Genomic DNA, 27,933 nt, shown 5'->3' with positions numbered 1-27,933 from the left:
CCTGTCCCCTCTCGGAGAAAATACACGTCGGATCTTGGGAGTGGGGGAACGCGGCGGGGGAGGGGCACGGGCAGACCAGCGCCCCCGGGCCGGCGTCCAGGATCTAGTCTGGGGTCAGGGGCGGGGTCCGAGCCGATGCCCTGCCCAGCGGGCGGGCTCAGGCCTCTGCCCCGGACCGCCGCCGCGGGGCCAATCCGGCCTCGGGCGCACCCGGGCTGCCTTTCCGGGCCCGCGGCTTCCTCCAGCCCGCCCCGCCCCTCGGCCTCGCGGGGCCGCCCCCGACCCCCACTCGGGCCCGGCCTCGCGGCGGCGGCGACTCGGCAGCGCTCCGCCGCGTCCCCGCGTCCCCGCGTCCCCAGAGCCGGCCGCGGCGCGGTGAGTGCTTGCGTGGCGCGGGCCCGCGCGGGTGGGGGCGGCCTTTGTCCGCGGCCGAGCGGTGCGGGGCCGCCGGACCGCGTGCTGTGCCCTCCCTCCCAGGACCCTCCCCGGGTCCGCGGCGCAGCCCGGCTCCGGGCCCCAGGCACCGGGGGCCGCCACAATCCAACCCCGCCCCAAGCTTGCCGCCGAGGGGGCTGGGGCACAGTGGGACCTGCTCTCCCCCGGCAGGTCCTGGAGGAGGCTGGTGGGTGCTTGTGATTACCCGGGCCCGGGGCGCGTGCAGGGGCGTGGGGGCAGATCTGTCACTGTGTTGATGATTCTGGAAAGCTCAACGAAGCCAGCCGGGGTTAGCAGGGAAGCAGGGTCTTCCAGGCCCTCCAGAGGGCCCTGCAGAGGAAAACACCCTGAGTCCCAGCTCCGCGGAGGGAGAGCTGCCCGGGACGGTTGGGGAAGGGGGCCCACTCTTCTTGGCCCTGAAGGACGGAGTAGAGAGGACTTACGCGGGCAGCAGTGGGCGGGAGGGGGACAGATTCTGAAAAGAACAGGTAGGGACGGCTGACCTGGGTGAAGGGGTGAATAGGTGTTGGGGGTGGGAGGCGAACACGAGAGAGCAGGATGGGGTAATTTGAGCTCGGGGAAGTCTCCAAGAGATGGTGGGGGAGGTAGGACGGAGAGGAGGTGGGGAACTCGGTGTCCCGAAGGTGGGGACCCAGGGTGGGGACACCCTATAGGGGAGGGAGTTGAATCTCAGTGCCCCGAGGCCCTCAGAATGCTGTTTAGCGAGGGAGTTGGCAGGTTTGGTGGCCAAAGGCCCCAAACTGCCAGAAAAGGGGATTTATTTCTAAGCCAGACCTGCCCTAATGAGAAATGCGTGACAGATGACTCAGATATGGATGGGTCTATCACTGAGGGAAAACGTTAGGCAAAGAGTAACGTAGAAACGATTGGGGGAATAGGGGAAGTGTTTGTTTGACCTAATTGAGAAAAACTATTTGCCTTCAACTTGGATGTGGATAATTGTAAATGAGTCAGTTTCATTATTAAATTAAGGCCTGGGTCCTTTTCTTACATGCATGTCTTTAGCAGTTGGCTTCTGTATTAGAAAGTAATGAAGCTGTTCTGTCTTTAAGAGAGTTCTTCATTTAGTGCAGCCTCCTCTCATTCCCTCTGGCCTCCCAGAAATCCCTAGGAAATCTGATGCTCTGCAGCCTTCCTTGCAGTTTGGGGGCCTGCACGTAGGTGGGACGCTTTTGGAGACTGAGGGAAATTGAAGTCTAAACTTGAAATTGAAGCTGAAACTTGTCTGATGGGTGGGGCCCATCTGAGTGGTGGGGAGGGGTGGAGGGCTCTGGGGCTGCAGGGTGTGAGTGATGGCTCATATTTCCAGCTCATTTGGGAATGGGAATATTTGGGGTGAGTACATTGCCCTGATATCTAGAGTTCCTGAGCTTTAGCACTAACACTGATTTTAACTATCGAGCATGGAAATCTTTCTCTCCCATATTATGTACATCATAGTCTGACGTCAGGATACTCCTGACATCAGTGAAATTTTTTGTCAATTTTTGTCAAATTTTGACTTCGAGTCAGTGCTGTGTGTCAGATTTTGCAATAAGGGGCTGCAGGGTGAGGGGACTCTTGTGGGAGTGAGCTTTGCACTAAGTGGCTTCAGCCATGCTTTTATTGATCCCTTGACTGCTGTTTGGAGTTCTTTCCTCTCTTCAATGACATCACTGGTGGTTTCTCCTGCTTGCCTTCAGTGAGCTTTCCAATTTACTCCAGACTCCCCTGCTGCAAGAAATCAGACCATCCGGCTTGTTAGAGGTGAGAAGCGGTGAGAAGCGGGTGTTAATGCAAGCCTGAGGGCGGGAAGGGGTGCTGGGATTTGTGGACCTCTTTTTCCTTACTGTCCCTGGCCCTCTGCAGCTCTGACCAGTCACCCAATGGAAGCAGATCGGCTGACTGTCTGAGATGCTCAGATGCCTTGACAGCCAGGTTGGGTGCTTGAACATTTGTGGAAAGGCCATTTATAGAAGCGTCGTCCCTTCTGAGGAGGCTGTGTCCTTAACTCTGGTGAGGTTGACTTCTGAGCCTTCCTGGGGGAATTCCTCCATCCTTAATCTGTAGTCGTGTCTTGTCTGGAACCATAAACCTTCATTTTTTGGAGCAGGATTTGGCCTTGACCATGAGCTAAGCAATACAGCTTGGGGTCAGATTGTCATGATGACCATAGAGCTGTGAGTTGGGATTCCATAGCACCTAAGGACACTCCTAGAAAGTGTTGTAGAACAAGTCTTTGGCCTGCTGCTGGCTGGTTCTTGGTTGGATGTGTGGGGTTTGAGTGTGAAGAAAAATGATCCAAATCCAAACAGCCTCCCAGATTATGACCACATGGGGCCTGAGGCTGTGGACTTGAGTCATGGGGTCATGGGGAGGAGGAAGAAGGGCAGGCAGGATGATGTCACTGCCCATGAGCTTATCCTCTGAGTGGGTGGCCACTTCTCATTGCTGTCCTCTTTCCGCACCCCAGGGCAGGAGTGCCAGGGAGGTCCACTAGCAGAAGGGGAAGGCATAGCCTGAGCCTGCGGGAAGTAGGAGGGTGGGAACTGGTTGATGTGATCCGTGAGAAATTTCCTTTGGTCTCAGATGCATCAAACATCTGGGACAGGGCCCCGTGTGTTTTTCTGCACCCCCTGGCTGCCACACCCCAGTTTTGCCACCCCTGCAGTGTGAGGTTCCAGCTAGGAACATTGAGTTTCCAGGTTTTGGGGGTGGGGTTGTGCCGGATGCTTCATAGACATTTAATCATATCAGTCCTCCGAAGTGGAGTGTCATTAGCTCCATGGTATAGAGGGGGAAGCCAGAGCCCAGAAAGGGGAAGTCATGTGCCCAAAGACACATGCAGAGGCACGTGCTGGAGCTGGGATGCTGTCTGTCTTTCTGCCACTCTGGAGGCAGGCATGGGCTTCACCCCTCGTTCTGGAGTCTGGCAAGACAGGCCCCACAGCAAAAGGGAGAACTCATCTGGAGAGCTGGGGAGAGGGCAGGCCTGACCTAGGTATCCCAGTCCAAGCCATCCGTGGGAGTGCTTGCTTTTCCAGAGCCCTGGTCTTCAGCACACGGGTGCCTCCGGAGTCCCTCCTTGACCCTCCAGGTCTGACCCGCGCTCCCAGCCTGTTGCCCCCACTCTCCCTCTTATTCTCTTTGTGGTCCAGAGAATGGATGCCTCCTCCACACCCCTAATTCCTTTGGGTCTTTGGCCTTCTTGAGGCATGCGGAGAGTATGTCACAGGGAAACCTGCTAGGAGTGGGGAATGAGAAGCATTTTTTTCTTGGGAGCCCTGGAGTAGGAAAAGATAGTACCTCTGAGAAGCAGGGCTCCCAAGTCACCCTAAAGTCAATGTGGGCTCCCAGGAACCGGGGCTTCCCCGGGGAGATACTGGAATGTGTGCTGGGGGTGGGGGGCCTAGATGTATAGCCCGACAGAGAAGCTCTTAGCTGGGGGGGGGGGGTGACACTCAGTGCAGGGGCGCCCAGGAGGCCTTGTCCCCATGACTACGGCAATAATAACTGCAGGAATAATTGTTACCGCTGTTTGTGGGTGCTAAGTGCTTTCCCAAGTCCTTTCTGTATATGGTCTTATTCTCATGGCAACGCTTATGGGGTAGGGGTTGTTAGTTCGTTTTAGAGGTGGGGAATCAAGTCTCAAAGAGGTTAAGTCATTCATACTTGGTCATGTGTCTAGCAAAACTGTTGAGTCCGAATTTGAACCCAGGGCTGCCTGCTTCTGAACCTAAGCTGTACCCTGGGGCAGGTGAGGTGGCTTAATGATTCCATTTAAGAACACAAAGGCCCAAACGGACTCAGATTATCAGGAAAAGGGAAGGTCAAGGGGGGTGGGGGGGGGCTATTCCCAGCTGTCCTATAATTATCCTAGGAGCGTAATTTATAGTCCCTATTTTATAAATGAGCAAACTGAGGGTCAGAGAAGATGTTTTCCCAAAGTCTCATAACTAGGAAGTAGCAGAGTCTGGATTTGAAACTGTATCTCCTACACCAAAGTCATCTCCTTAAACACCAGGGCTCACTTCTTCCCTGAAGCCTCTTGTGATGACACCAGCACAGGATGGTTGTGGGACCTTCCTTTGAGAGCTGAGGAGACAAAGACCCAGGGAGGTTTGCCCTAGGGAGCCTAGCAAGTGAGTGATGGAGCCTGGTCTGAAATCTATAAAAGTCTCCCAAGTTGCTGTTTTCCTTTTTGTTAATTGCAAAGGAATTACATGCTCATTGTCAAAGTCACAGAAGTGTATCAACTAAGAAGTAGGAGTAGATGCTTGCCCTCATTCCCACATCCTGGGGTTGGGTTCACTATCACACTTCCAGACCCCTTTCCCATATACAAACATTCATGTCCCTCTCTAAACACACGGTCCCCTTCATTCATTCCACACTGCACCGAGCACTCACCACGTGCCGGGCGGCACTGGGCTCAAGTGTACAATAGCCAGTAGAGCAGACGCTGTTCCTTCTTGGGGAGGTTCCAGTATGACAGAGGAAAAGAAAACTGTGTAATGAATAACAGGGACTCCCCTGGAGTGGCTGATCTCTGCCTGGTTTTTCTGCCAAGGTGACTCTCAGGATAAAGAGGTGTTCCACATGTCATCCAGGAAGAAGGAACTGTGTTTGCAAAAACCCATGAGAAGAGGATCCCCTGTTGTAGGACCTAGAAGAGGTCCCTGTGGGGATGGGCAAATAGGAGGAAGTGAGGCCGGGGAGGTGGGCAAGGCCAGAGCAGGTAGGGCTCTTTGGGCCACGGAGGAGCTGATTAAAAATTGGAAGTGATGGCCTGATGCAGTTTATGTTTTTATAGCAGTTATTCTGGTTGCTGTGTAGAGTCAAGGCTGGGGTATAGAACCGGGTGGGTTGACGAGAGGGAAAGTAGAGAGACCAGTGAAGAAGCTTTTGTGGTCAGCCAGGCAAGATGATGAGGACTTGGCAGCGCGGAGAGAGCAGCACAGGTGGAGAGAAACAGAGGGTGAAGCTGTACCAGGCGTCGGCAAACTTTTTCTGCAAAGGGCCAGAAAGTAAATATTTCAGGCTTTGCGCCGATTGCAAGGGCTCGGTTCTGCCATCGTCTGCAGAAGCAGTCGCAGAAAATACGTAAAGGAAATGTGGCTACGTTCCAACGAAACTTTATTTACAGACACTGAGATTTGAATTTCATGCAATTCCTGTGTCTCATGAAATATTCTTCTTTTGATTTCCAACCGTTTTAAAAAAGTAAACCCTTTCTTAACTGGTGCGCTGAACAAAAGCGGGCAGCAGGCTGGATTTGGGGCTCGGGCTATAGTTTGCCGAGCCCGAAGATATATTTTGGGGTCAGGAATGGTTGTTCTTGGTGTGATGCATTGTAGAGGCGAGAGAAACTCGGGTTTCTGGCTTGAGTGGAGGGTAGAGAGCAGTGCCTTTCCCAAGCGGGAAGAGCGGGGGAGGAACAGGTTTGAGGGGAGATCAAGAGTTTGAAGAGGGCCATGTTAAGAGGGAGATGCCTATGAGTCACTGGCAAAGAGATCTTTAGGGGACAGTTGGAGCTCAGATGAGAGGTGTGGGCTTGGGGAAGAAAATCTAGGAGTTGCCAGCATATAAACGATATTTAAAGCCATGAGAGTGGATGAAATCATCTGGGAAAAAATAGTAGAGAGACTTGAGGAGAAGGCCTAGGAGCCAACCCCGAGAGGTTCAGTGCTGGAGGAGGAAGGCTGTGCACTGGACTACATGATGCTGAGATGGAGAGAGAGGTAGGGGACCAGACCTGGGGCCATGGGGCCATCTGTTAATACAGAAATGAGGTCATACAGTTGACAGTATACTTTACTTATGTGACATATGGCATGGACTTATATCCACATTAGTACACGTTCTTTTAAAAAGCTGTATGCTATTCCATTACATAGAGGCGTCGTCATTAACATACCAGGTCCCTACTGGTTCCCATTTTTGCTGCTAGCTGGGTGTCTCAGAGACTGGAGCTAGTGTGTCCATAAACCCGTTCCTACAAACTACAGCCCATGGGCCAAACCTTCTGCCGCTTGTTTTTGTATAGCCCACAGCTAAGAATGGTTTTTACGCCTGTCATGGTTGAAAAAAAAAATCATGCGATTCATGAAAATTACATGCAATTCAAATCTGAGTGTCCATAAATAAAGTTGTGGTTGGAACACGGCTCTGCTCATTCATTTATACATTGTCTATGACTGTCTCCCTGCTACAATGGTAGGGTTGAGTAGTTGTGACAGATATCAGATGGCCTGCAAAGTCTAAAATATTTACTATCCGGACCTTTACAGAAAGAGTCTTTTCCGCTCACGCCAGCAGAACAGCCCTGGGAAGTCTGACTGGGTGTGGTTTGGCTCATAGGCCCGTTCTGGAGCCAATCCCCGAGGGTTCTCTCATGAGTCAGGTCCGGTCACCTGCTGAGGCCCGAGGCTGGCGGTCAGCCCCACCAGCATCACATGGACTGGGTTCCCTGCAGGACCAGGGAGCCCTGTCATCAGAAGGAATCAGTGTAGAACAAGAGAAGCACTCTAGAATAAAGGACGTGGAGGAAAGTTGCTAAGAGTATCAGGACTGACTGCTGAAGGCAGAGAAGGTCTGCTCAGCATCTGTTGTCTTCCTTGTCAAAGAAAGAAGTTGCAGAGGCTGTTAAGAAGGAAGGTTCAGGCCGGGTAGGGAGGTGATAATCTGCTTTCAGTGGATTTGTCTTCTGGCCCCTGGGATCGTCCTGGTGTGGGGTGAACTTGGAGATAAGATATCTGAGAAGCTGTCAGGGGTATTTCAGGACAACTGGGGTAGATGGCGGGGGTGGGGGTCGTAGCCCTCCATGGGCTCCCACTGTGTATAGAATCCATCCTTAAGCAACCCCTGACCACCTCCCGTGCCCCATCTCCCGACAGCCACTCCCCAGAGGCCCTCTCTTCTCAGAGTATGCCGTGGGGGCCCACTCCTCCAGGGAACTGCTTGACCCTCCATGCCCATAATACTTCATCATGTTTGTTGTGTGAGTGGATAAATGAATGCTGGTAGACTTGAGATGAGCAAATAATTGGTTTTACGGGGAAGAAGGCAGATTATGAGAACAACAGATTGGTGATCGTGTCCTTAATCCCTGACAAAATCCTGGAACCAGTTATTAATGGAGCACTTGAAGAGGAGTCCATTTTCTTCAGAGGAGCCTTTTTTTTTCCTGGTTCTTCCCCATTTGACTGGTGCTCCGCCAGAAGCAGGGATAAGACCTGTGATGGGCAGTTGAATGGCAGCATGAAGAGGGAGATTCCTAATCCCAGAGCCCTGAACAGTGGATGGGCATTGATCCAGGGGCAGAACCAAGGGCTGTGGGGTCTTCTTATTCCTGTCCTCTTCCTGAGGACTTTGATGACACAAGAAACAAAGCAGCGAGGAGAGAGCAACCTTTCTGGGTGACATTCATTTTTCTTTTTTTCACCGACCACAAAATTACCGAGCACCTTCTAGGTGCCAGGAAGTGTCACAACAGTACTACAAGAAGATCACGGCGTGGTCACACAACACTGTACCTCACCCCACTGAACCGCACATTCCAAATGGCTGAAAGGGTAAACCTCACACTCCATGTGTTTTGCCACAATTTAAAAGAAAAGATTGTGGCAGTTGGGGTGACGGAGTTGGCTTAAGTGGATGAAATATAACAGTGACGCAAATGAACTATCCCATAAAATTCCAGCCCTTCCCCAGGTCCATCAGAAGAGGATGGCAGAGGTGACAGTCCGCAGCAATGCGAGTGAATGGCTCCCAGTCTTCCGCCACAGATTTGATAGTCTATTATTTTGGGTTATTTTGGTGAACAAAGTGGCATGGCTGCCCAGGGTGGCCTTGTCAAGGGAGAAGATCTAAAACGTGCAGGGAGGGGGCAGACTTGTAGTACAAGGTCGAAGGAGGACTGACAGGGGCGGTACGGGAGACAGATTTGGGCTTAGGATAAGGCAGAGCTTTCCCCAGTGATGGCCACCCCAAAGCCAGCGGACTTCTTCGGGAGGCTGTGGGTATCCATCACTGGAGGGAGCAAACGGGTTGTGAGGGTGGCCCGAGAGAGGTTCCCTATTCTGAGACTTGACCATTAACCTCTGCAGATTCTCCAGAATTTGCTGGGGGACCTCTCCTCATTCCACAATCTCCCTCAACGATCCCAACTTTGGCTCCCATCACTCCCAATGCATGGGTAGCTCCCCGTCCTGTTCTGAGCTCCAGCTCCGTGTGTCCAGGAGTCCATGTGGCATTTGGCATGGATGCTCTGTAGCTCAAGCCCAGTAGGAATTGTTCTTCCTCCTACACGTGCTTCATTTCCAGGTCTCCCCATCGTATGATGTGTGCCCCCAAGTGCCCACTTGTTCAGGCCTTCAGGACATCCTTGACTTTCTCAGCCTCTCCCTCCCATACAAACAAAACAATCCCCAAGCCAGGTCACACCTACCCTGAGCCCGGCCCCGGCATCACCAAGTGACTCAGAGGAGATAGCGTCCAGTTTGTATTTTGAAACACCTATTTTAGATGTGGTTTCCTTTCGCTCTCTGAGCAGTGGCAATTTTCATGGGGTGGGAAGAGCGGGAGAGAGAAGGAGGGAAAGGAGGGGAGGGATGGCTCCCTAAATTAGTCACTTCAGATGCTGTCAGAAAGACCCAAAATAACAGTGACGCTAGAGTAGATGCTTATTCTCACCCATGTGACAGGCCGGGTCCGTCCAGGGCTGATACTGCAGCCCGTCCGAGGGCCTTGGGTCTTGCTGTTCTGAAGTCCCCAGAGTGTTGCCTTTGGCAGCATGGTCTCAGATGGTCACCACAGCTGTGTTCCAGCTAGTGGGAAAGGGGAGGAGACAAGAGAGGGTGTGCTCTCTCTCTTTAAGGGTCTGACCCAGACGTTGTACACATCAGTTCCTCTCACATCCTATTAGCCAGAAGATGGTCACCCGGACACACCTTTCCCCCCGCAAGGCAGGCTGGGATCTGTAGTCCTCAGCTGAGTGGCCATGTGCCCAACCAAAAATTCTACAGAAGAGGAGAGTAGATATGAGGGGGAAATGAGCGGTTTCTGCCACAGTCATTTTGTACATTTTAGCGTGACCTGCATGGCAGCTAACTGGCTCGACCTCAAGGATATAGTACATGAAGATTTAACATACTAATATTGTTCCGCTAGGATCCAGCCAAGCATTTCTTTTATACATGGGCATATGGAGTTTAGAGAGGAGAAGTCACCTGTTAAAAATTGCACAGCAGTGTCAGAGCTGGGACCCGAACCCTAAGATCAAAGGGATCTGGTTGAGAGGCACTCAGGCAGTGCCAGGAGGACAGGTGTCTTGGGGATGGCGAGAAGCCACCCCGCCCAGCCTGTCTACCTGGGATGCTGCTCATCATTTTTCTGGACTCACCTTTAGGGTTTTTATGTCTCTGAGGTACCTGCAAGTAGCCCTCACTGTATCTTAAATAATGTACTGTATTGAAGTGCAGTGAATCACAGGCACTCCTCACTGGAATGCAGGCTCCTTGAGGACAGACACATAGCTTAGTCATCTCTGTCCCCAGTGCCTGCCTACCAGGTACTCAGTGAATAGTTAAATGCACTACTGAATACACAAACAAATGTATATTCAAGGAGTCTTTCAGTTGCAGATAATAGAAACTTAGCTCAAACTAGCTTGAAGAAAAAAAAAAAAAAAGGATTGACTCAAGTATCTGGACAGTCTAGGTGTGCACTTGTTTCAGGCACAGCTTGGTCCAGGTGCTTAACTGCTGTTTGCAGAAGCTCCGTCTCTGTGCTATACTGGTTGGCAGAGTCGACACTAGTTATGTGGTTTGACCCTTCTTGCCCTCTTAGTGGGAAGCACTGTCCAAGTGGACCCTGCAGGGATTGGGAGGAGGCAGGGGGTTAAGAGATATGGGGTGGTTATGGTGGGGGCAAGGAATTCCTCTTGAGCCAAGAGCTCTCTACCAAGAGCCCAGTCTCAGCCTTTGTTTATTGGTTTGGGCTTAATGGAGGCACATCTTGGGTCCTCTCTTGGGAGCTTCCCTGTGACTGCACCTCTGCTGGGGTTGAATGAACTTGCTGCACCTTCAGGCCAAGCGTGGCCTGGGCCCCTCAGTCCTGCTTCCCGGGGGAAAGCCAAAGCACTGCGTGTTCTTTCTTGGCAGGACTCTTTGGAGTTCCCACATTTGGCTGAGACTGGGATGAAGGAAGAGGAGGAGGGAGGGCTGGCTGGTGACTCACTAGGAGGCGTGGTACATGCTGATCCCACCATGGGATGAGAATTCCCCTTTGTAGAGAAGGTCCCACCATGGGATGAGAATTCCCCTTTGTAGAGAAGGTGGGCAAGGTGGTGCCAACGCAGCATGAGATCTGTGTGTCTCAAGGGCAGCCCATCTGTCCTAAAGAGCAGTGCTGGGCTTTCTGTTCCCAGGCCATGCTCGCATTCCCTGAGCAGCACCTTGTCTCCGAGAGTTGTTTCTCCATCCCCCTCTCAGTCGCTGGGGGACCAGCTGTTGGGGTAGGAACCTCTTGGTGCGGTGGAATTCTCAGGTCTTCTTGGTTCTAGGCTGTCAGGTTTTTCCCTAGGGTAAGCCATGACAGTGGGAACTTTGCTGGGTTCAGAGTCTAGGAAGGTAACCACAGGGGTAAGCCCAACGCCCACCCCTGGAAATCCTCCCATTTTCCCTCTAGAGTGAAGGACAACTTGGCCCTTGTGGAGCCCTGGTAGGTCTGGTCAGGAGGGAGGTGCTCCCTGACCTCCCCCACATTCATGGAGGTGGCAGTCATTCCCAAAAGACCCTGGTGAGTAAAAGCTTGATATATGGAGACCTCGTAAGAAAAGTCTTGAGTGCCAGCCAGAGGAAAGTGGCTTTACTTCTGTACTAAATGGGGAGCCACGAAAGGTTCTTGAGCATGGGTGAGGATGTGAACAGATTCCTATCTTAGGCGCCGAGAGCAGACGTCGTACAGAGTGGGGTTTGTGGGGGCAGAGTGGAGATAGCAGGGCCTCTCAGGAAGGTCACAGGAGGGTCAGGGTGGGAGTGGCAGGCATAAGCAGCAGTGGGGAGGGTGAGGGAGGTGGCCTGGGAAGAACAGATAGGCCTTGGTTTTCTTCTGGGGGTGAAAGAGAGGAAAGGAGTCTTAGAATCGGGAAGTTTCTTAATCCTTAGGTCCTGGTGCTTCGTTGGGGTGGGGGTGGGGGACAGCGCGGAGGCTGCAGCCTGCTAGCTTTTCCCGCGGCCAAGGGGTTGCCCTTGTAGGCAGGATGTGGTGCTCGCCAAGGGTGCCTTTATGAATGGAGCGGGAAGGCTGCTGAGTCAGCAGGCGGCGAGGCTTTGAAGCTGCCAGGCTTGGGCCGGAAGTGTCTGGGGAGGAAGTGGCTGTTCAGGGCTTCCCCACTGTGGACAGCTGGGGTGGGGGGGGCAGGATGCACCCGGTTTGGCTGAGGGACTCCCTCAGCCCAGCTGCTGGGGGCGGGGAGGTGCTTGGCTGGGACTGGAAGGCTTGAGGCCGGGTGCCTGTGACCAAAATGATGGTGCTGGCTGGCTGTGGGTGAGGTCTGCTCCTTGGGGTGGGGGGGGGGCAGAAAGCTGTGGCAGGAGGTTGGGAACCCAAACCCTCCCCAGCTTGCTAACTGGCAGATTACATCACATTAACAAAGGCGCCTCACTTCTAGGGGCTTTATTTTTTTCTCTTGCAAAGTAGACCAAGTCGATCGGGCTGTCTCCCTGGGTGGTTGTGAGAATGTGAAATCAACTGTGTTCTTGTTGAACAGTGTTGGATAGCCTAAGTCCACACTGGTTACGTGGCTTCATCGGGATATGGTGTGAACAGTGAGGCAGCAGCTGTGGGACAGGGTGAAGGTGGCTGCAGCCCACCCAAGTCAGACACTGGGGGGGGCAGCCAGGATCGGGGGCAGGGCTGGGCCCGGGGAGGTCTCACCTGTGGCCACAGACTTACCTCTCACTCGGTCCTGATTCCAGCCTCTGGGGTTCACCCCAGGCCGGGCCTCTTCCATTTCTGATTGGTCTCAGTCACTCGCTAAAAAGTGTCCCATTAGCAAGTGTCCTCTCTCTCGGGCCCCATACTCTGACACCAGCTGCCTCCAAGAACTCTCCCCTGGAAGTTTCTGCACAAACACTGCTAACTTCCCACGCCCTACACCGACCGCCTCCATGTTCTGTCTCAGTTACTGCCCCACCTGCTCACTGGGCGCAAAACCATGGCCACCCTGACTGCCCCCTTCCTCTCTCCCCATGTCCTCCAGTGCTGTTGTTCTCACCCAGACCTGCTTTATCTCTTCTTTATCCTGCAAATGCTCTCAGTCATCTTTATGGAGCACAGCTCTGACCATATCCTTTCCCCTGTTCCAGAACCTTCAGCGGCTCCCAGTTGCCTTCAGGATAAACTTCAGACCTTTCAGCCTATCTCCATGCCTGGCTCCAGCCTCAGCCCTTACTCTCCCCACCAGCTGTTGTCTGGAGTCAAACTGAGCCAAACTGACCTGCGCACATTCTCGCCCTGGGCTGGCCAGCCTTGCTCTACTTGCCAACTTGCCTCATCTTCCTTGTATTTTGTAACAACATCTTAATTCTGAAAGGGTGGGTCCCAGCTGCCCCCCCCCTGCCCCGTGTGCCCTGGTCTGTCCTCCCCAGTGACTCAGTTCCCTCCTGCCAGCTAGCATGTCTCAAAAAAAAACCCTCAGTGGGGAGCCTTGTAGGGCGTGGGAGGGAGGACCTGCCACTGGGCAATTGCAGCCTTCCCCGAGCTGGGGCGGGGGAGGGGGGCAGTAGGTGAGGGCGGGCCTGGGGAAGACCCTTGGAGACAAAGTCCTCAACTCCTCTTCCTCACACGCAGGGGCAGCCTTCCACCACGGAGAGCCCAGCTGTCAGCTGCCTCTCGGGAAGATGCTGGGCGTGCGTGTGCGTTTGGCCACAGCCCTGGCAGCGCTGTGGTTCTGCATCACAGGTGAGGGGAGCAGTGTGGGGACTGGAGGGGGGCGCCCATTCCCACCAGGGCTCCTGCCAAGCCTGTCTGTCTCGCAGGGATGGGGAGGGTTTTGGCCAACCTCCTCCCACTGTCCCCTGTCACCTGTCCACCCATTTCCACTGGGATTCCATAGGCAACTTACTCTGCATTTCTTAGCCCGTTTCCTCCTCTGTAAACTGGTCATGTGAGCACTTAATGTGATAATGTGTTTCTTAAACGTACAGTGTGCGTGCTCCCTCCTGAGGGCCTTTGCACGTACTGTTCCCTCTGCCTGGAACTTTCCATGCCCACACATTAGCATGACTTGATCCTTTATTTCGCTCAGGTCTTTGCTCCTACGTCACCCCCTCAGCAAAGTTTTCTTGGCTACCTTGTATAACCTAGCACACCACCTCTCCATACCGTCGACCTTACTTCATCATGCTTCTTCCCAACCTTTCCCTCTGCTTGACATGTTGTATGTTTACCTGCTTCTTGTCCACTCTGCTCAAAGAGCAGTGTCTGTCCCCAGTGCCAGGACTGATGCCAGCCACATAGTAGCTCCTCGATAACCATGTTGGATACATGATGTAACTCTTCCCACACAGCTCTTGGCACAGAGTCAGCATTCAATAATGGCATTATTTTTAATGATAATATCCTCATATTTTAAATTCTTATCAGTCCCTGGCAAAGGGAGAGACTGCCTTCTTCTGCCATAGGGGAAGACAAAGCTGAGTGTCTGGTGCCACCTGCTGGTCATAAAGAGGAAGCAACTCTCTAGTCACTGCAGCTCTGATTTCTCTAGAGAAAGGGCTTTTGTCTGGTTTCATTCCTAAATGCCCCCTACGAGGGGCACCAGTTGGAGAGCTGGCCTGGGGCATCTGCTGTTGCAGTGAGAGATCCAGGGCCAGCATAAGACCTTTAGAGACCTCTACACACTGCAAAGATCATGATACCTTCTCCCTGTGTGTCATTCACAATAAAAATATTATTTTTCTAAATGCAAGAAACTTTTGATGGCTGCTATATCCAGTCAGCTTTGTGTCAAGACTGTTTGATTTTTACACTGAGTGTGCCTGCTTTGCTGGTGCCCAAAGCACACACTTACCCAAGAATGGCAGTGCCAGAGAGCGTGCCTCCCCAAAGGAAGCGCTTGGGGACCCCTGCCTAACTTCCCAGGGCTCTAAAAGAAGAGCTGGAATGGAGGCAGAGGTGACTGGGTGAGGAGGCTTGCCAATCCACAGGATAAAGGGCAGGGGACGAACAGGGGACTCTGCCCCAGGGGGCTTTTCTCTGGCTACGCCCTCGCCTTGCCTCTGGGGATGAGTTGACGCTAGGCTTCTGGGATTCCTGCTCCTGTGTTCCCCTCACCTCCCATTCATCAGCAGGTCCTGTTGGTTCTCCCTTATCAACAAACCTTGAATCTGTCCCATGCTCTCCAATACCACCGCCACCCTCTGGAGCTAAGCCAACGTCACTTCTTACAAAGACCACTGAAATAGTCCTTAATCCGTTCTCCACAGAGAAGCCAGAGTGAGTTGTAAGCATTGTTAGCCAGATTATGCGGGGTCACACCCCCCCACCCAACCTTCAGTGACTTCCCATTGTATGTAGCAAACCTAAATTCTTTACTGGTCTTACAAAGCCCTCCCATCCAGACTTTCCGGCCACATTGGACAGCTACCTGATATTTTCACTTAGGGAACTGAATCTTGCCTCAGGGCCTTCCCACCTGCTGTTCCCTCTGCCTGGAACACACTTACACTAGCTTTTTTGTATGTCAGGCTCTTTTTCATTCCGTTTAAATCTCAACTTAATATCCTTTTAGTGAGAATGTGCCTCACCACCCCACTGAAAGGTGTGAGCATTCTTTTTTTTGGGTATAAACGCGAATCATGTTCATTTAGGAAAAGAAAAAAGAAAAAGCACTCGTGATCCTTTCTCATTCAGAGAAAACCACTATTAACATTTGGTATATACCTTTTTAGACTCCCCTTTCTGATTAATAAAGATAACATATACTTGGGGCGCCTGGGTGGCTCAGTCGTTAAGCGTCTGCCTTCGGCTCAGGTCATGATCCCAGACTGCTGGGATCGAGCCCCACATCGGGCTCCCTGCTCATGGGAAGCCTGCTTCTCCCTCTCCCACTCCCCCTGCTTGTGTTCCTTCTTTCGCTGTGTCTCTCTCTGTCAAATAAATAAATAAAATCTTAAAAAAAAAAAAAAAAGATAACATATACTTATGTGAAAATACAACTAGCACAGACAGGTGTAAAATACCTGTCAAATTTTTGAAAAGCTACCACCTCTAATCCTTTGGCTTATTTATATCTTTCATACCCCTAATCCCACGCTAATGCGAATTTGTGTCTTAGTTTGTCCCTCGCTCCCATTAAAAGGTAAGCTCTGGGTGGCGCCTGGGTGGCTCAGATGGTTAAGCATCTGCCTTCGGCTCAGGTCATGATCCCAGGGTCCTGGGATCGAGCCCCACATCGGGCTCCCTGCTCTGCAGGAAGCCTGCTTCTCCCTCTCCCACTCCCCCTGCTTGTGTTCTCTCTCTCGCTGTGTATCTCTCTCTGTCAAATAAATAAACAAAATCTTTAAAAAAAAAAAAAAAAAAAGGTAAGCTCTGTAAGGGTGTGACCTTGGTCTTCTTCTCTGTTGCATTCCTAACTCTTATGCTCAACAAATAGTAGGTGCTTACTATAGTCTTGTTGACTGGATGAGGATCACAGGTAATAAACTTTACTTTGGGTCTCAGGCTTTAAAGGAGGGGTGGACGGGCTTGGAATTAACCCGGAAGGGGAGGAAGACTAGGGAGGCTCCCAGTGGCCCCACCCCTCCTCACTGCCGCACCCCACCGCCCCCAGGTGCCGTGGAGGTCCAGGTCCCCGAGGACCCCGTGGTGGCCCTGGTGGGCACCGACGCCACCCTGCGCTGCTCCTTCTCGCCCGAACCCGGCTTCAGCCTGGCGCAGCTCAACCTCATCTGGCAGCTGACGGACACCAAACAGCTGGTGCACAGCTTCGCCGAGGGCCGGGACCAGGGCAGCGCCTACGCCAACCGCACGGCGCTCTTCCCGGACCTGCTGGCACAGGGCAACGCGTCCCTGCGGCTGCAGCGCGTGCGCGTGGCTGATGAGGGCAGCTTCACCTGCTTCGTGAGCATCCGCGACTTCGGCAGCGCCGCGGTCAGCCTGCAGGTGGCCGGTGAGCGCCGGGACGGGGCGCCCTCCCCTCGCCTCCTCCCTCACCTCCCGCAGCCCCTTACCCACTGCGCCACCACTGACCCCGTAGCTCAAGCCCCACTGCTGAGCCCTGTCCCTCCAGGTGCCCTTTCCTCCACTGCGACTCGTCCCGTCCCGTCCTTGCCTTACCTCGACCTCTGCCCTCTGCCCTCTGCCCCACTCCAGCTCCCTACTCGAAGCCCAGCATGACCCTGGAGCCCAACAAGGACCTGCGGCCTGGGGACACGGTGACCATCACGTGCTCCAGCTACCGGGGCTATCCGGAGGCCGAGGTGTTCTGGCAGGACGGGCAGGGCGCCCCCTTGACGGGCAACGTGACCACGTCGCAGATGGCCAACGAGCAGGGCCTGTTCGACGTGCGCAGCGTCCTGAGGGTGGTGCTGGGCGCCAATGGCACCTACAGCTGCCTGGTGCGCAACCCTGTGCTGCGGCAGGACGCTCACGGCTCCGTCACCATCACGCCCCATAGAAGCCCCACAGGTTTGTTTTTTGTTTGTTTTTTGCTTAAATGTCCCCGCGAGGGAGGGAGGTTTTTGTCCCATAGGCAGGGGCTGCGGGATTTGAATCTAGCTCCATACCTTCAGTCTCGCAGAAGGTGAAATTCCTAGTAATGAAAACAGGAAGGATAAACAGGGTGAGGAGGCGGGGAACCTTACCTTGCTGGTAGAGGACAAGGACAGTAATCACAGACCTTCTTCGCTCTCCGGGGCTCCTGACTCCAGGGCTCCGGAAACCTCTGGAAAGAGAGTAAGGATAGGAGAGGGAAATGGATCCATCATAGGGGAGGGGGGGGGGGCGTTGCTACGGCTGGATGCTGTCCCCGGCCTGCCCGTACCTCCCCCCCCCCCCCCCCCCCGCCCATTCTCCCGGAACAGGCATTGTCAGGCCAAGGTCAACCTCCTGTGATTCTTGTCATAGGATTAGGATGACTCCACATCTGGGAATCCGGAGACTCAGTCTGCTTTGGGGTCTGGAGAGAAAGTGGGAAGATGGAACAGGAACAAAGAAGGAAATCTGGGAGGCTGTGGGCTGGTAGCCCAGAGTGTCCCCACCCCTCTTCACCGCCTATCCAACCTCGCCCCCAGGTGCCGTGGAGGTCCAGGTCCCCGAGGACCCCGTGGTGGCCCTGGTGGGCACCGACGCCACCCTGCGCTGCTCCTTCTCGCCCGAGCCCGGCTTCAGCCTGGCGCAGCTCAACCTCATCTGGCAGCTGACGGACACCAAACAGCTGGTGCACAGCTTCGCCGAGGGCCGGGACCAGGGCAGCGCCTACGCCAACCGCACGGCGCTCTTCCCGGACCTGCTGGCACAGGGCAACGCGTCCCTGCGGCTGCAGCGCGTGCGCGTGGCTGATGAGGGCAGCTTCACCTGCTTCGTGAGCATCCGCGACTTCGGCAGCGCCGCGGTCAGCCTGCAGGTGGCCGGTGAGCGCCGGGACGGGGCGCCCTCCCCTCGCCTCCTCCCTCACCTCCCGCAGCCCCTTACCCACTGCGCCACCACTGACCCCGTAGCTCAAGCCCCACTGCTGAGCCCTGTCCCTCCAGGTGCCCTTTCCTCCACTGCGACTCGTCCCGTCCCGTCCTTGCCTTACCTCGACCTCTGCCCTCTGCCCTCTGCCCCACTCCAGCTCCCTACTCGAAGCCCAGCATGACCCTGGAGCCCAACAAGGACCTGCGGCCTGGGGACACGGTGACCATCACGTGCTCCAGCTACCGGGGCTATCCGGAGGCCGAGGTGTTCTGGCAGGACGGGCAGGGCGCCCCCTTGACGGGCAACGTGACCACGTCGCAGATGGCCAACGAGCAGGGCCTGTTCGACGTGCGCAGCGTCCTGAGGGTGGTGCTGGGCGCCAATGGCACCTACAGCTGCCTGGTGCGCAACCCTGTGCTGCGGCAGGACGCTCACGGCTCCGTCACCATCACAGGTAGGCAGGCGGGAGGTGAGCCGCTGCCTTTTTTCTAGACCCTGAGTTGGAATTTAGGTAGGTTTGGGTGGTCAGAAGCCTGACCTTTCAGGTGTTTCAAACTCTCCACCAAGAAGTCCTTGAGGGACTTGCTTTAAGGAGCTGATATGAGTCATTTGCAATATTGGCCCTCCTAAGAGCACCTTAGGTGGTCCTTGTGCTTCTTACACAGAGGCGGGAGTAGCTGCAGGAATCTGGGGGTGGGGGTGGGAGTTCTAGAGCACACGGCATGGTGAGCGAGGGCTTTCCTACCGGAAGTCCTCCAGGTGATGGGAAGGTGTTGCTGTGTCCATGCCACCATCTGATCTGAGGCCCTGAGAGACAGCTGGGGATGTCCAGGTGGTCGGTCCCGACACCCCCCCGGGTGGTGTCAGCTCTTCTAGAGGGGAGCGCTCAACCCAGGCAGCAGTTGGGGGAATCTCTGCTGCCCCCTCGTGGTCAAACGCCAGATTGATGCCGTCCGTTTGGCAATTCCCTCAATCTGGTTGGGGTCTGGTTTGGGATCCCAGCCCAAACACCTTCCCTTCCTGCATTGTCCGTCTCAGTGGGTGCTCCTTGTGCCTGGAGGTGTGAAGAGGGCGCCGGCCCACACTCAGGCCAAGGGAGGCAGTCTCCATCTGTGTTGGGACATCAGGTTTTCTCCTCAGTTCCTCCCCCTGGGCAACTGAGCTTTCCCAGGGGCCTCCCCACATCCTCTGGTGTCAGGACAGAGGGTCTATCTGTCGGGTTGTCCTGTCTTCCCTTCCCATGACTTCCATCCACCTGGTAGGTTTCCAGAGAGAATAAGAAGTACCAGGTAGAGTGAGACCGGCAGAGAAAGGGAAGCTTTCTGAGAAGGGAAGTGGGCTGCAGGAGCAGTCGGGAGAAGTCTCCGGGGACAGGCAGGAGTTGAGAGAGCCTTGAAGGACCGGTGGACTTTGTGATCATTTGCACCTGGGGCCGAACTGGGTATTTGCCATGCTGTGCAGAAAGGGCTTATGGGTGTAAATGGAATGGTAGGGAGAACGCTTACCCCATCTAAGAGAAAAACACTTTAAGTTTAAACTTTAGGAGCTAACATTTAAAGTGCTTTTGTTTCAGAGATGAGGAGACCAAAGCCCAGAGAGAAGAGAGAACTTTCCCAAGTCTGCAGACTAGCACAGTGGCTCCATTCTGGGGGCCAGGCACCTCTTTGAAAATTGGATAAACGGTAAATGCAATAGTTTGCATTTACATTTAGAAGGTGCATGGCCCCTCTACACTCACCCAGGGCGGTGAGCAGATGAACCAGGACCAGAATCTAACCTTTAGCCTCTCAGCCTAATTTTTCTCTCCTCCCCACCACCCAGCCTCCTGTTTTCGTAAGAGCAGGTCTGGCCTACTTTGGAGCCCTTGGCCTGTATTTCGCTTCAGGCAGCTTTGTGCCTGCTAAAACATTCCGGGATTCAGAATGTCAGTCCTCCAGCCTGGTCTCTCCCACACCTGCTGGAGGTTCGTGACGTCCAGTGTGCTGTGCATGGAGGGGGCTTTATGGAGCACGTGCTGGTAATGGAGCTTCAACACCCCGGCCTGAGCCCCGCTCTTTACTCCAGGGCAAGTCTGGCCCGTGTTCCAGGCACGGACAGCAGTTAGGGGGTGAACCCAGAAGGAGATCCTCCCTCCTCCTGAGTATTTCTGTGGCTCTGCTCCCTCCTTTGCTGCAGGATCCCCACCCGGGATCCCCAGGGGTTTTTCTTTCACGGGCTTCCTGGACTGGCCTTCTTGGCCCCTCGTGTCAGCTGCTGTCCTCTCCTGCTCCCCTGGGTGACGAGTCCCTTTGCTTGCAGCGTCCTGAGCGGCAGCTCTGCCAGCCATGCCGGCCAAGGGAACATCTGCTGCAAATGCCCGCGTCCCTACCGGGGCCTCTGCGGCCGAAGGTTCTCCCGGCACTGCTGTCTGCCCTGACGTAGCCTTCTGCAGAAGCAGCTAGCCCCCCGGCTGCCGCTGCTGCCCTGGGCCCTCGTGGTCCGCAGAGAGCAGAGGAAAGCAGTGCTGTCTTTTGTTCGATCTGAGGTCCCCGAGCTTTCTGCCCGGGACCTGGCATGGGCCCAGGGCCTGGGCTGCTGGCTGGCGTGCTCAGGACAGCGGCTGGCCCTGACCCAGGTGCGGGCGCCTTGAGCCCGTCCCTCTGCCGCGAGATAGCTAACAGACGGGCCTGCCGCGCTTCACGGAAACATTCCCCTGGCAAGTCTCCCCTTCTGGGGTAAACCCAGAACCCTCACCACGGCACCCTCAGCTCCCACCCCCATCTACATGCGGGGCTCCCCAAACATTTTCTGTAAAGGGCTGGAGAGTAAATATTTTAGGCTTTGTGGGCCACATACGATCTTGGTTGCTGCTGCCACTTTTCCTTCCCCTTCTGCTCCTCCTGTTTCCTTTTTTGCAACCCTTTACAAATATAAAAACTATTATTAGCCTACAGGCTGTACGAAAACAGACCACAGGCCAGATCTGGCTTGCAGACCATAATTTGCTGACTCCCGATCTCTAGGACGGGAGATGTCACCGGGCAGGGCTGGACGAGTCAGGGAGGGCCTCCTGAGGAGGTGAACCTTAAACTAGGTGAGCATTTGGGGGCATTTTTTAAGTAGGGGAACCTGACAGCAATGGCGTGGGGGCTGGAAGGAGCCAGTTGTCTCTGCCGAGAATGGTTAGTTCACCAGCTTGGCTGGAGCAGAGGTTCCTGAGGTGGACACGGAAAGAAAGGTTGGGGGAGGGGAAGGAACAGCCACATAATAGAAGTCCTTGAGAGGACTAAGCATTATTCAAATGTCAGTGGGGAGCCATAGAAGGTTCTAGAGCATCATCAACTGCAGACTCTTCACCCCTGCCAAGTTGAGGCACGTCCACACCAGCCATGGTTGTGTCGGGGTTTGGATGTGTCTTGGGGTGTGGGGGAGTGGCGTGGGAACTTCAGTGAGCTCTCTTCATAGCGTTGGAGCCCAGTGAGGGTGGGAGCTCCCTATTCACACCTCTTGGCCAAGGGTGTGCAGTCCTCAGGGCCACGGGGGCCATGCATGAACGTCTCTTCCCATTCTCCCCACTTCCCCCTCCCAGGGCAGCCCATGACCTTCCCCCCTGAGGCCCTGTGGGTGACCGTGGGCCTGTCTGTCTGTCTTGTCGCACTGCTGGTGGCCCTGGCCTTCGTGTGCTGGAGAAAGATCAAGCAGAGCTGTGAGGAGGAGAATGCAGGTGAGGGAGAGAGGGTGTGCACACACACACGTGTCTTTGGGTATGTTGGTGTGTCTGTGGCATCAGCGTGAGTGTGCACATGGGGCCTGATTGTGTGTGTGTGGCCTTGAGGCTGAATGTGTCTTGTATGTGTGAACAGGTGTGAGCCTGCCTCGGAGGGTGGGAATATGGCAGGCTGAGTGTGCATAGGAGTGGGACCGCAAGTGAGTGGTGGACGTGTGGGGCTGCAGTGTGATGGTGAGGGTGGAAGTCACCCGAGGGTGTCTGCGTGTAGCAGCGTGGGTGGAGAGCGTGGAAATTTAGTGCACACGCGTGAATGCCGCATGGGTGTGCGGGTCCCTGTGTGAGGGTGTGTCTGCCTCCCAGTGGGCAGAGTCGGAAGGAGCTGCCATTAGCTGGGTTGGGATCAGTGTGAGTTGACTTCGGTGATTGGCAGGTGGTGAGTTGACCTTGGTAGATGGGCGGTTTGAGCTTGGTTGGGAAGTGTGTCAACTCGGGGGAGTGGTGGGTGGTGAGCACACATTGGTGAGTCGGGGGGTGATGCCAGTGGGTGGTAGGTGGGTACACAGAGGCTTCCCTGGGTGAACATGGAAGTAGATGGTCGGAGGTGGGAGCTGGCGGGGTGTCGGGAAGGAGGGTGCATGTGTGGAGGAGAAGGGACAGACAGGCGGGTGGTGGTCTGTGCTGCAGGCGGGAGGGCGGGCTGGTAGAAGGACAGGTGCACGGGTAGGTGGGTGGTGCTCATGTTGGAGGCTGGTGGTAGGGGGACTTGGTAGGTGGGTGGATGGGGGAGCGATGGGGTCGGTGGGTGTGGCTGGGTGGAGGGGTGAGGAGATGGTGCTTGGCTGGGGGAGGGGTGGGCTCTGCTCTGTGCTGGTCTCAGGCTCCCACCCTGTGTCCAACATCCAGAGCGCAGGCCAGGCCTACTCAGCCTGCTTACCTGCCTCCTGCACTCCCAGGTGGAGAAGTGCAGGAATGACCGTGGGCTGAGAAAGTCTTGTTTACTGAGTCCTTGTCTTCCAGGTGCTGAGGACCAGGATGGGGATGGAGAGGGATCCAAGACCGGTAAGCCTGATCTTAGAGCTGGCCTTATTGGCTGAGGGAAGGATGCAGGGACGGGGAGAGGACTCTAGGATCCGTGGGAGCCAGATTTGCTTGGGGTTTGGATGCAGTGTGTTCTGTGGGCCGTGGTCTCCTGCCCGGATGAGGCCAGTCCTTGCTCAGTGTTAGGCCTGGATGTGGATCTCCCCTGACTCCCTCTCAGGTGTTGCTTCGTCTTTCCCGCCTACCTGACCTTTCTACCAGGTCCAGCTCCACTCTGAGTGACCCCGAGCTGTGGGGTCTGGTGGCTTCCTGGGGGAAGAGGAAGGGCTCAGGGGACAGGGCAGCCTGGGTTTAAGTTCCAGCTGCCGCTCGTGGGCTGAGTGGCCTGGAGCAAGTCACTTTGCTTCTCTGAGCCTCAGTTTCGTCATCTTTGAGTCTTGGTTTCCTCCTAATAACTGTCTTCCTTCATAGGTTGTGTGGGTTTAATTAAATAAGATCATGTATTTAAAGGGTCTAGTACCATCCCTGGTGCCTGGTCCATGCTTGATAGCTCGGAGTCTTGTTAATAGGTAAACAATTTAAGATAGTCCCGTTCTGGTTAGAGGCTGTGTGACTTTGGTCAAAGTGCTTTGCTGCTCTGGGCTTCAGTGTCACCTCTGTAAGATGTTATGCTGGCCCTGTCTTGATGGCACCAGAGGCTCTTTCGAGTGACTGGACACACAGGTGGTTTGCAAAGGGCATGGTGCTTTGGAGACATCAACCTGGAGCCTAGCTTGGGGTGGGTGCCACGGCACTGGTGTTTCGTGGCCACTGGAGGCCTCGCTGCCCTCCCTTCTGGGGCTCCTGGGCTGGGAGAGCCAGGTTCCCGCTGAGCCATTTGGGATGGTGCCAGTTGACATCGGTCCCCTCCCCACCCCCGTGGAGGAAGGGCAGGAGACTGACACCTGGGGACTGCTGTAAATGATGCCAATTAACTCTCTGCCTTCGGTGTGGAGACAGCCCTGGGATCAGGCCTCATTTTTCTTGCTCGGAGGCAGATGTAGTTGACAGAGGGAGGGGGTAGGGAGAGGAGGGCGGCCTAGAGATTTGTTCAGTCTCCGTTCTGCATGACCCCAGGCCCACCTGGGAAGGGCTGCAGCCTCCTGTAGCTTCTTACTTCACTCTTATTTGCGGAGCAGGCTCGGTGTACTTCCACATCTCTGGCTCACTGGAGGGCAGGGTAGCCGTTCCCATTGTACAGATGTGGAAAACTGAGGCCCAGAGAGGGGTGACAGGATACAGAGTGGAGCTGGGCCTTGAGACAGCAGCCTAGGGCCCCTTCCCTGGGGCTGGGAGGTTGCCCTCATCCTCCCAACTTCTCCCAGTCCATGTAGACCTCACTTCTTCCTCGGCTTCTGTCCCTCTGCCTGACTCCTGACCCTACCACTTTCCACGGGTCCCCCTCACTGTGTGCTCCTTCCTTTTTTTGCAGCCCTGCGGCCTCTGAAACACTCTGAAAACAAAGAAGGTAAAGACACGTGCTGCTCGAGATTGTGTCTCTGTGTGTTGGCACCTGTGTGTGTAGGAAACTGGGGAGGGTCGTTGGTGGTGGGCTGATCATCACCTGCTCACAGGTGACCTGAGGCTCCCTCCCCAGGAGCGCAGCCTTGACTCTCCCCTGTCGGCATGGCAGGGGGTGGAGTAACCAAGGTCCCAGCTGCTCTAAGCGGATGCAGATGTGACAGAGGCTTCACAAGGACAGGGATTTATTTCTCTCTCCTGTAACAGTCTAAGCATAGGTGATCTTAGGGCCACTGATGTCCTGGAGCTAGGTTCCATTTATTGGTTTCTGCCCTCTTCCTCTCAGAGCTTCCATCCAGGCAGCTCCAGCTCCCATGCCTTCTCCAGAAGCAAGGGGGAAGGAGGACAGGGAGGAACGTTTTTTTTCTAGGGCTTGACTAGAAATAGCTCCTGTTACTCCAGTTTCCGTCCATTGGTCTGGACCTAGTCACATGACGCCTAACTCCAGCGAGCCCAGAGAATATGGCTTTTGGCTGGGCAGCCACGTTCCTGACATGTAGTAGGCAGTTAGTAAATGTTAACAATCATCGTTATTCATGTTCTGTAACATCAGCGGTTACGTTAGGAAGTGGTTGGTTGGAAGTAAGTTTGAGATTCTTCCTTACTGAAAGTAACCAACAGCGACATCTGTGTGTGCGTGTTTCTGGGGAAATGTGTGTGTGTGTGTGTGTGTGTATTTGGAACAAAACACTCCTCGATGCAGACTTGCCGCTCGGTATCAGTGGCTTCCACCTAGAAAATCAAAGTTGGTTGCTAAAGTTTATGGAAACTTTTTCAGGTTGCCTGGGTGTCCCTGTCAGGAAAGAAACGTTCACTGAATTCCTGGATGCTCGTCCCTACATTTAGGGGAGAAGGGAAGGACGTAGGCCCTATCTTCAGGAAGCTTCCAGAGGCAGGGGTGGCGGGGGGGGCAATGGGGCCCTCAGAAGCCTGCACAAAATATGTGATACGAGAGGGTCATAGACTCACACTTTCACGAAAGGCAGTAAGAGGGCTTTGGGAAGGCAGCATTATGCAGAAGAAAGCGGCCCCGGCGTCGGGAGGGATACGTTGGGTCTAGTCTCTGCCTTGGACCTTCCAGGAAGCTTCCTCATCTGTGGAATGCACACCTCCCTTACAAGATGGTGGTGAGGATTAGGCAGGGTGACAAATGCAGAGGTGCTCTGTAAAGAAAGTCCTTTCAAATGCTGTAGAATGTTCCATGGCAATAAGAGGCCTATGTTGGGATATGGAGGGATAGAGATAAGTTATCTGCCTCCTTGTTGTTCTGAACCAAATGAGGCATGGAAGGATTGAGCAGATGGAGACGGAAATGTCAGCGTGGTTCTAGAAGAGAGCTTTGGGAGAATGGCATGGGTGCGGGGTGCAGCGGGCTTCCCAGTCCTGTTCCCAGTGGGGCAGCCTGGCCCTCCAGTCTCTGGTCACACTGCGTGTGTACAGAAGGGAGGACTACTTCCTCTGGGACAGACAGACCCCAAAGAATGGGAGAGGGAGCGGCGGGGGACACATGCCCTGGTCCTCCTTCGAAACTCTCCCCCAGGTCAGGGAGTGGAGCGGGGCCAGTCCACTGGTGCCCCCCATGTGGAGACAAGAGCCAGAGGAACTCAGCATGGGAAGGGGAGCTGGAAAGGATTTCTTGCTAGTGGAGGGGAGGGAGCCAGGCCAGGGAAGACGGAGGGGGAGGTAGGAGGGGACAAGTGTGCCAGGGAAAGTGGTTGGGAGGGGTGTGGGGCGGGGGAGCCATGGGGCTGGAGAGAGAGGCTGGTGGGGATTAGGCAGCCTCCCTCAGGGGCCTCATGGTCTGTCTGATGCCCAGCTCCTGTGTTGGCATCTGTCTGCGCCTCCAGGGCAGCGCTTAGCCCAGGGGCTGCTAGTCACACTGCGGCGGCCAGCCCCCCACACACTCCCCACCCGGAAGTGCGTGAGCATGCGCCTGGGCTTCTGGAGCACGCCCAAGAGTACAACTCCTGCATTTAATGCCTTTTCCCCCACTTTTCCTTTCCATCGCAAAATGCAGATGATGGACAAGAAATAGCCTGACCACGAAGACCAGGGAGCTGCTGCTCCGGCCTGGGGGCTCCCACCTCTGGCTGCACCGGGGCCTCAGTGTGAGCCCTGCCCCCAACAGATGGCTCCCACTCGGGCAGGTCTGCCCATTCTCCAAAGGACAGAGAGACCACCCCCCAGCCTTCTTTCTCCGATGGACGTGATTCCCAAGTCTTGCTGCCTTATTTCTCCAGTGACACGATACATAAACCATCCTGCTGTCTTGTTTCTTATGGACATAATACAGACACCACCCCACCGCCTTATTTCTCCAGTGGATATGCTGCATGGACCATCTGGCTGCCTCTTTTTTCTCCGCAGGACACAATATTCAGATGGATCCTCTGCCTTCTTTCTCCAAAGACAGGACACGAAGTCACCCCTGGCCTTCTTTCTCCAGTGGCTCTGATACACTAGTTTTCATTTCTCAGCCTTTTCTTCCACTCCCCCCACCGTAAGCCCGTCTCCCAGACAGGGACACTGCAGCTTCAGCATCTCCTGAGGCCACAGGCATCTCCCCTCCCACCTCCCCTCCTCTGGCCCCCGCCTTGGCCTTTCCCCCGTCACTAAGTGAAGCCAGGGCCCTTCCCCGGGCATGCAGGGGCACACCGACACCTGTGCTGGGACGTATAGGGACCTCCCTTTGCCCAGTCTCCCCCGTGGTGCCCTGGGCTGTGCCCTGGGGCTGCCTCCCCGTGGGAAGCATGTGCTGGTCACACGGGGTCTCTGGGGGTCTGCGTGGGCCCCCTGGGGGTCAGCCTGTAACCCTCCGCTTTTCCCTCCTGTCCTTTTGTTCATCCACTCCAGTCGCGTGCATCGAGCACCCATGGGGTGCCAGCACTGCCTTAGGTACCTGGGACCCGCTGTGAGAAGACAGGGCCCTCCGTTAAGGAGCTTGTCCTGCAACTGGGGAACTGCGAGGAGACAGACAACCGCCTGCCACGGCCTGCGCCTTGTGAGGGGCTCCTGCCCGGCTCCCTACAGTACCCCTCCAATGTGCCCGTGGCCTCCTGGATACCTCACGCCCAGGCCATCCCTAATCCCTCCCCAGAGCAGGGGTGCGGGCAGAAACCTGGAGGCGGGGCAGAGCCTCTTGCCACAGTCGGAGAATCTGATGGTTTCCAGTCTTTCAAGGTGTGAGCAGGTGGGCAGGCGGCCACGGCACCCCGGAGCCCGGAGAGCAGAAGTGTAGGGGAAGCCTGGGGACGGGGCAGGGCCAGGAGGGTGCAGGGACACAGCCCCTCAGCCCCCGCCATGGTGCTATTCTGGAGCCGGGAGGACACCTCCTGGCTTGTCTCTCGCCAGCCCCCGGCCTCCGGAACGCTTCCGATGTCCTCCCGCTGACATTTCCTCCTTCCCCAGGGAACGGAAGAGGTGGCATGCCTAATTTAAATGTGGGACTCTGAGGAATTTTGTTAACTGGGGGTGTATTTTGGGAAAAATAAATGGCTTTGTAGAAA

The 27,933-nt window shown here is 55.1% G+C and overlaps 1 protein-coding gene across 6 annotated transcripts; it reads left to right on the top strand.

The window, feature by feature from the left end:
• The first annotated feature begins 126 nt into the window (after positions 1 to 126).
• On the top strand, positions 127 to 27,933 carry CD276 (CD276 molecule). Of its 6 annotated transcripts, XM_036080468.2 has the most exons (13): positions 174 to 375; positions 2,139 to 2,202; positions 2,305 to 2,451; positions 12,807 to 13,034; positions 13,291 to 13,401; positions 16,274 to 16,612; positions 16,816 to 17,130; positions 17,736 to 18,074; positions 18,278 to 18,574; positions 21,689 to 21,823; positions 22,847 to 22,888; positions 24,339 to 24,374; positions 26,445 to 27,933. In XM_036080468.2, exons 5-13 carry the CDS (start codon positions 13,341 to 13,343, stop codon positions 26,465 to 26,467), a joined length of 1,587 nt encoding a protein of 528 aa, XP_035936361.1. In that variant the 5' UTR covers positions 174 to 375; positions 2,139 to 2,202; positions 2,305 to 2,451; positions 12,807 to 13,034; positions 13,291 to 13,340; the 3' UTR covers positions 26,468 to 27,933. The 6 variants fall into 6 exon arrangements, with proteins under 6 accessions (XP_035936365.1, XP_035936361.1, XP_035936363.1 ...); XM_036080470.2 differs by lacking the exon at positions 2,305 to 2,451; XM_078079115.1 differs by lacking the exons at positions 174 to 375; positions 2,305 to 2,451 and adding an exon at positions 606 to 622.

Source organism: Halichoerus grypus, chromosome 8, assembly GCF_964656455.1.
Source record: "Halichoerus grypus chromosome 8, mHalGry1.hap1.1, whole genome shotgun sequence".
NCBI classification, from domain to species: Eukaryota; Metazoa; Chordata; class Mammalia; order Carnivora; family Phocidae; genus Halichoerus; species Halichoerus grypus.
The sequence above is the reverse complement of the archived record's forward strand: the minus strand, read 5'-3'. Positions and strand labels throughout refer to the sequence as shown.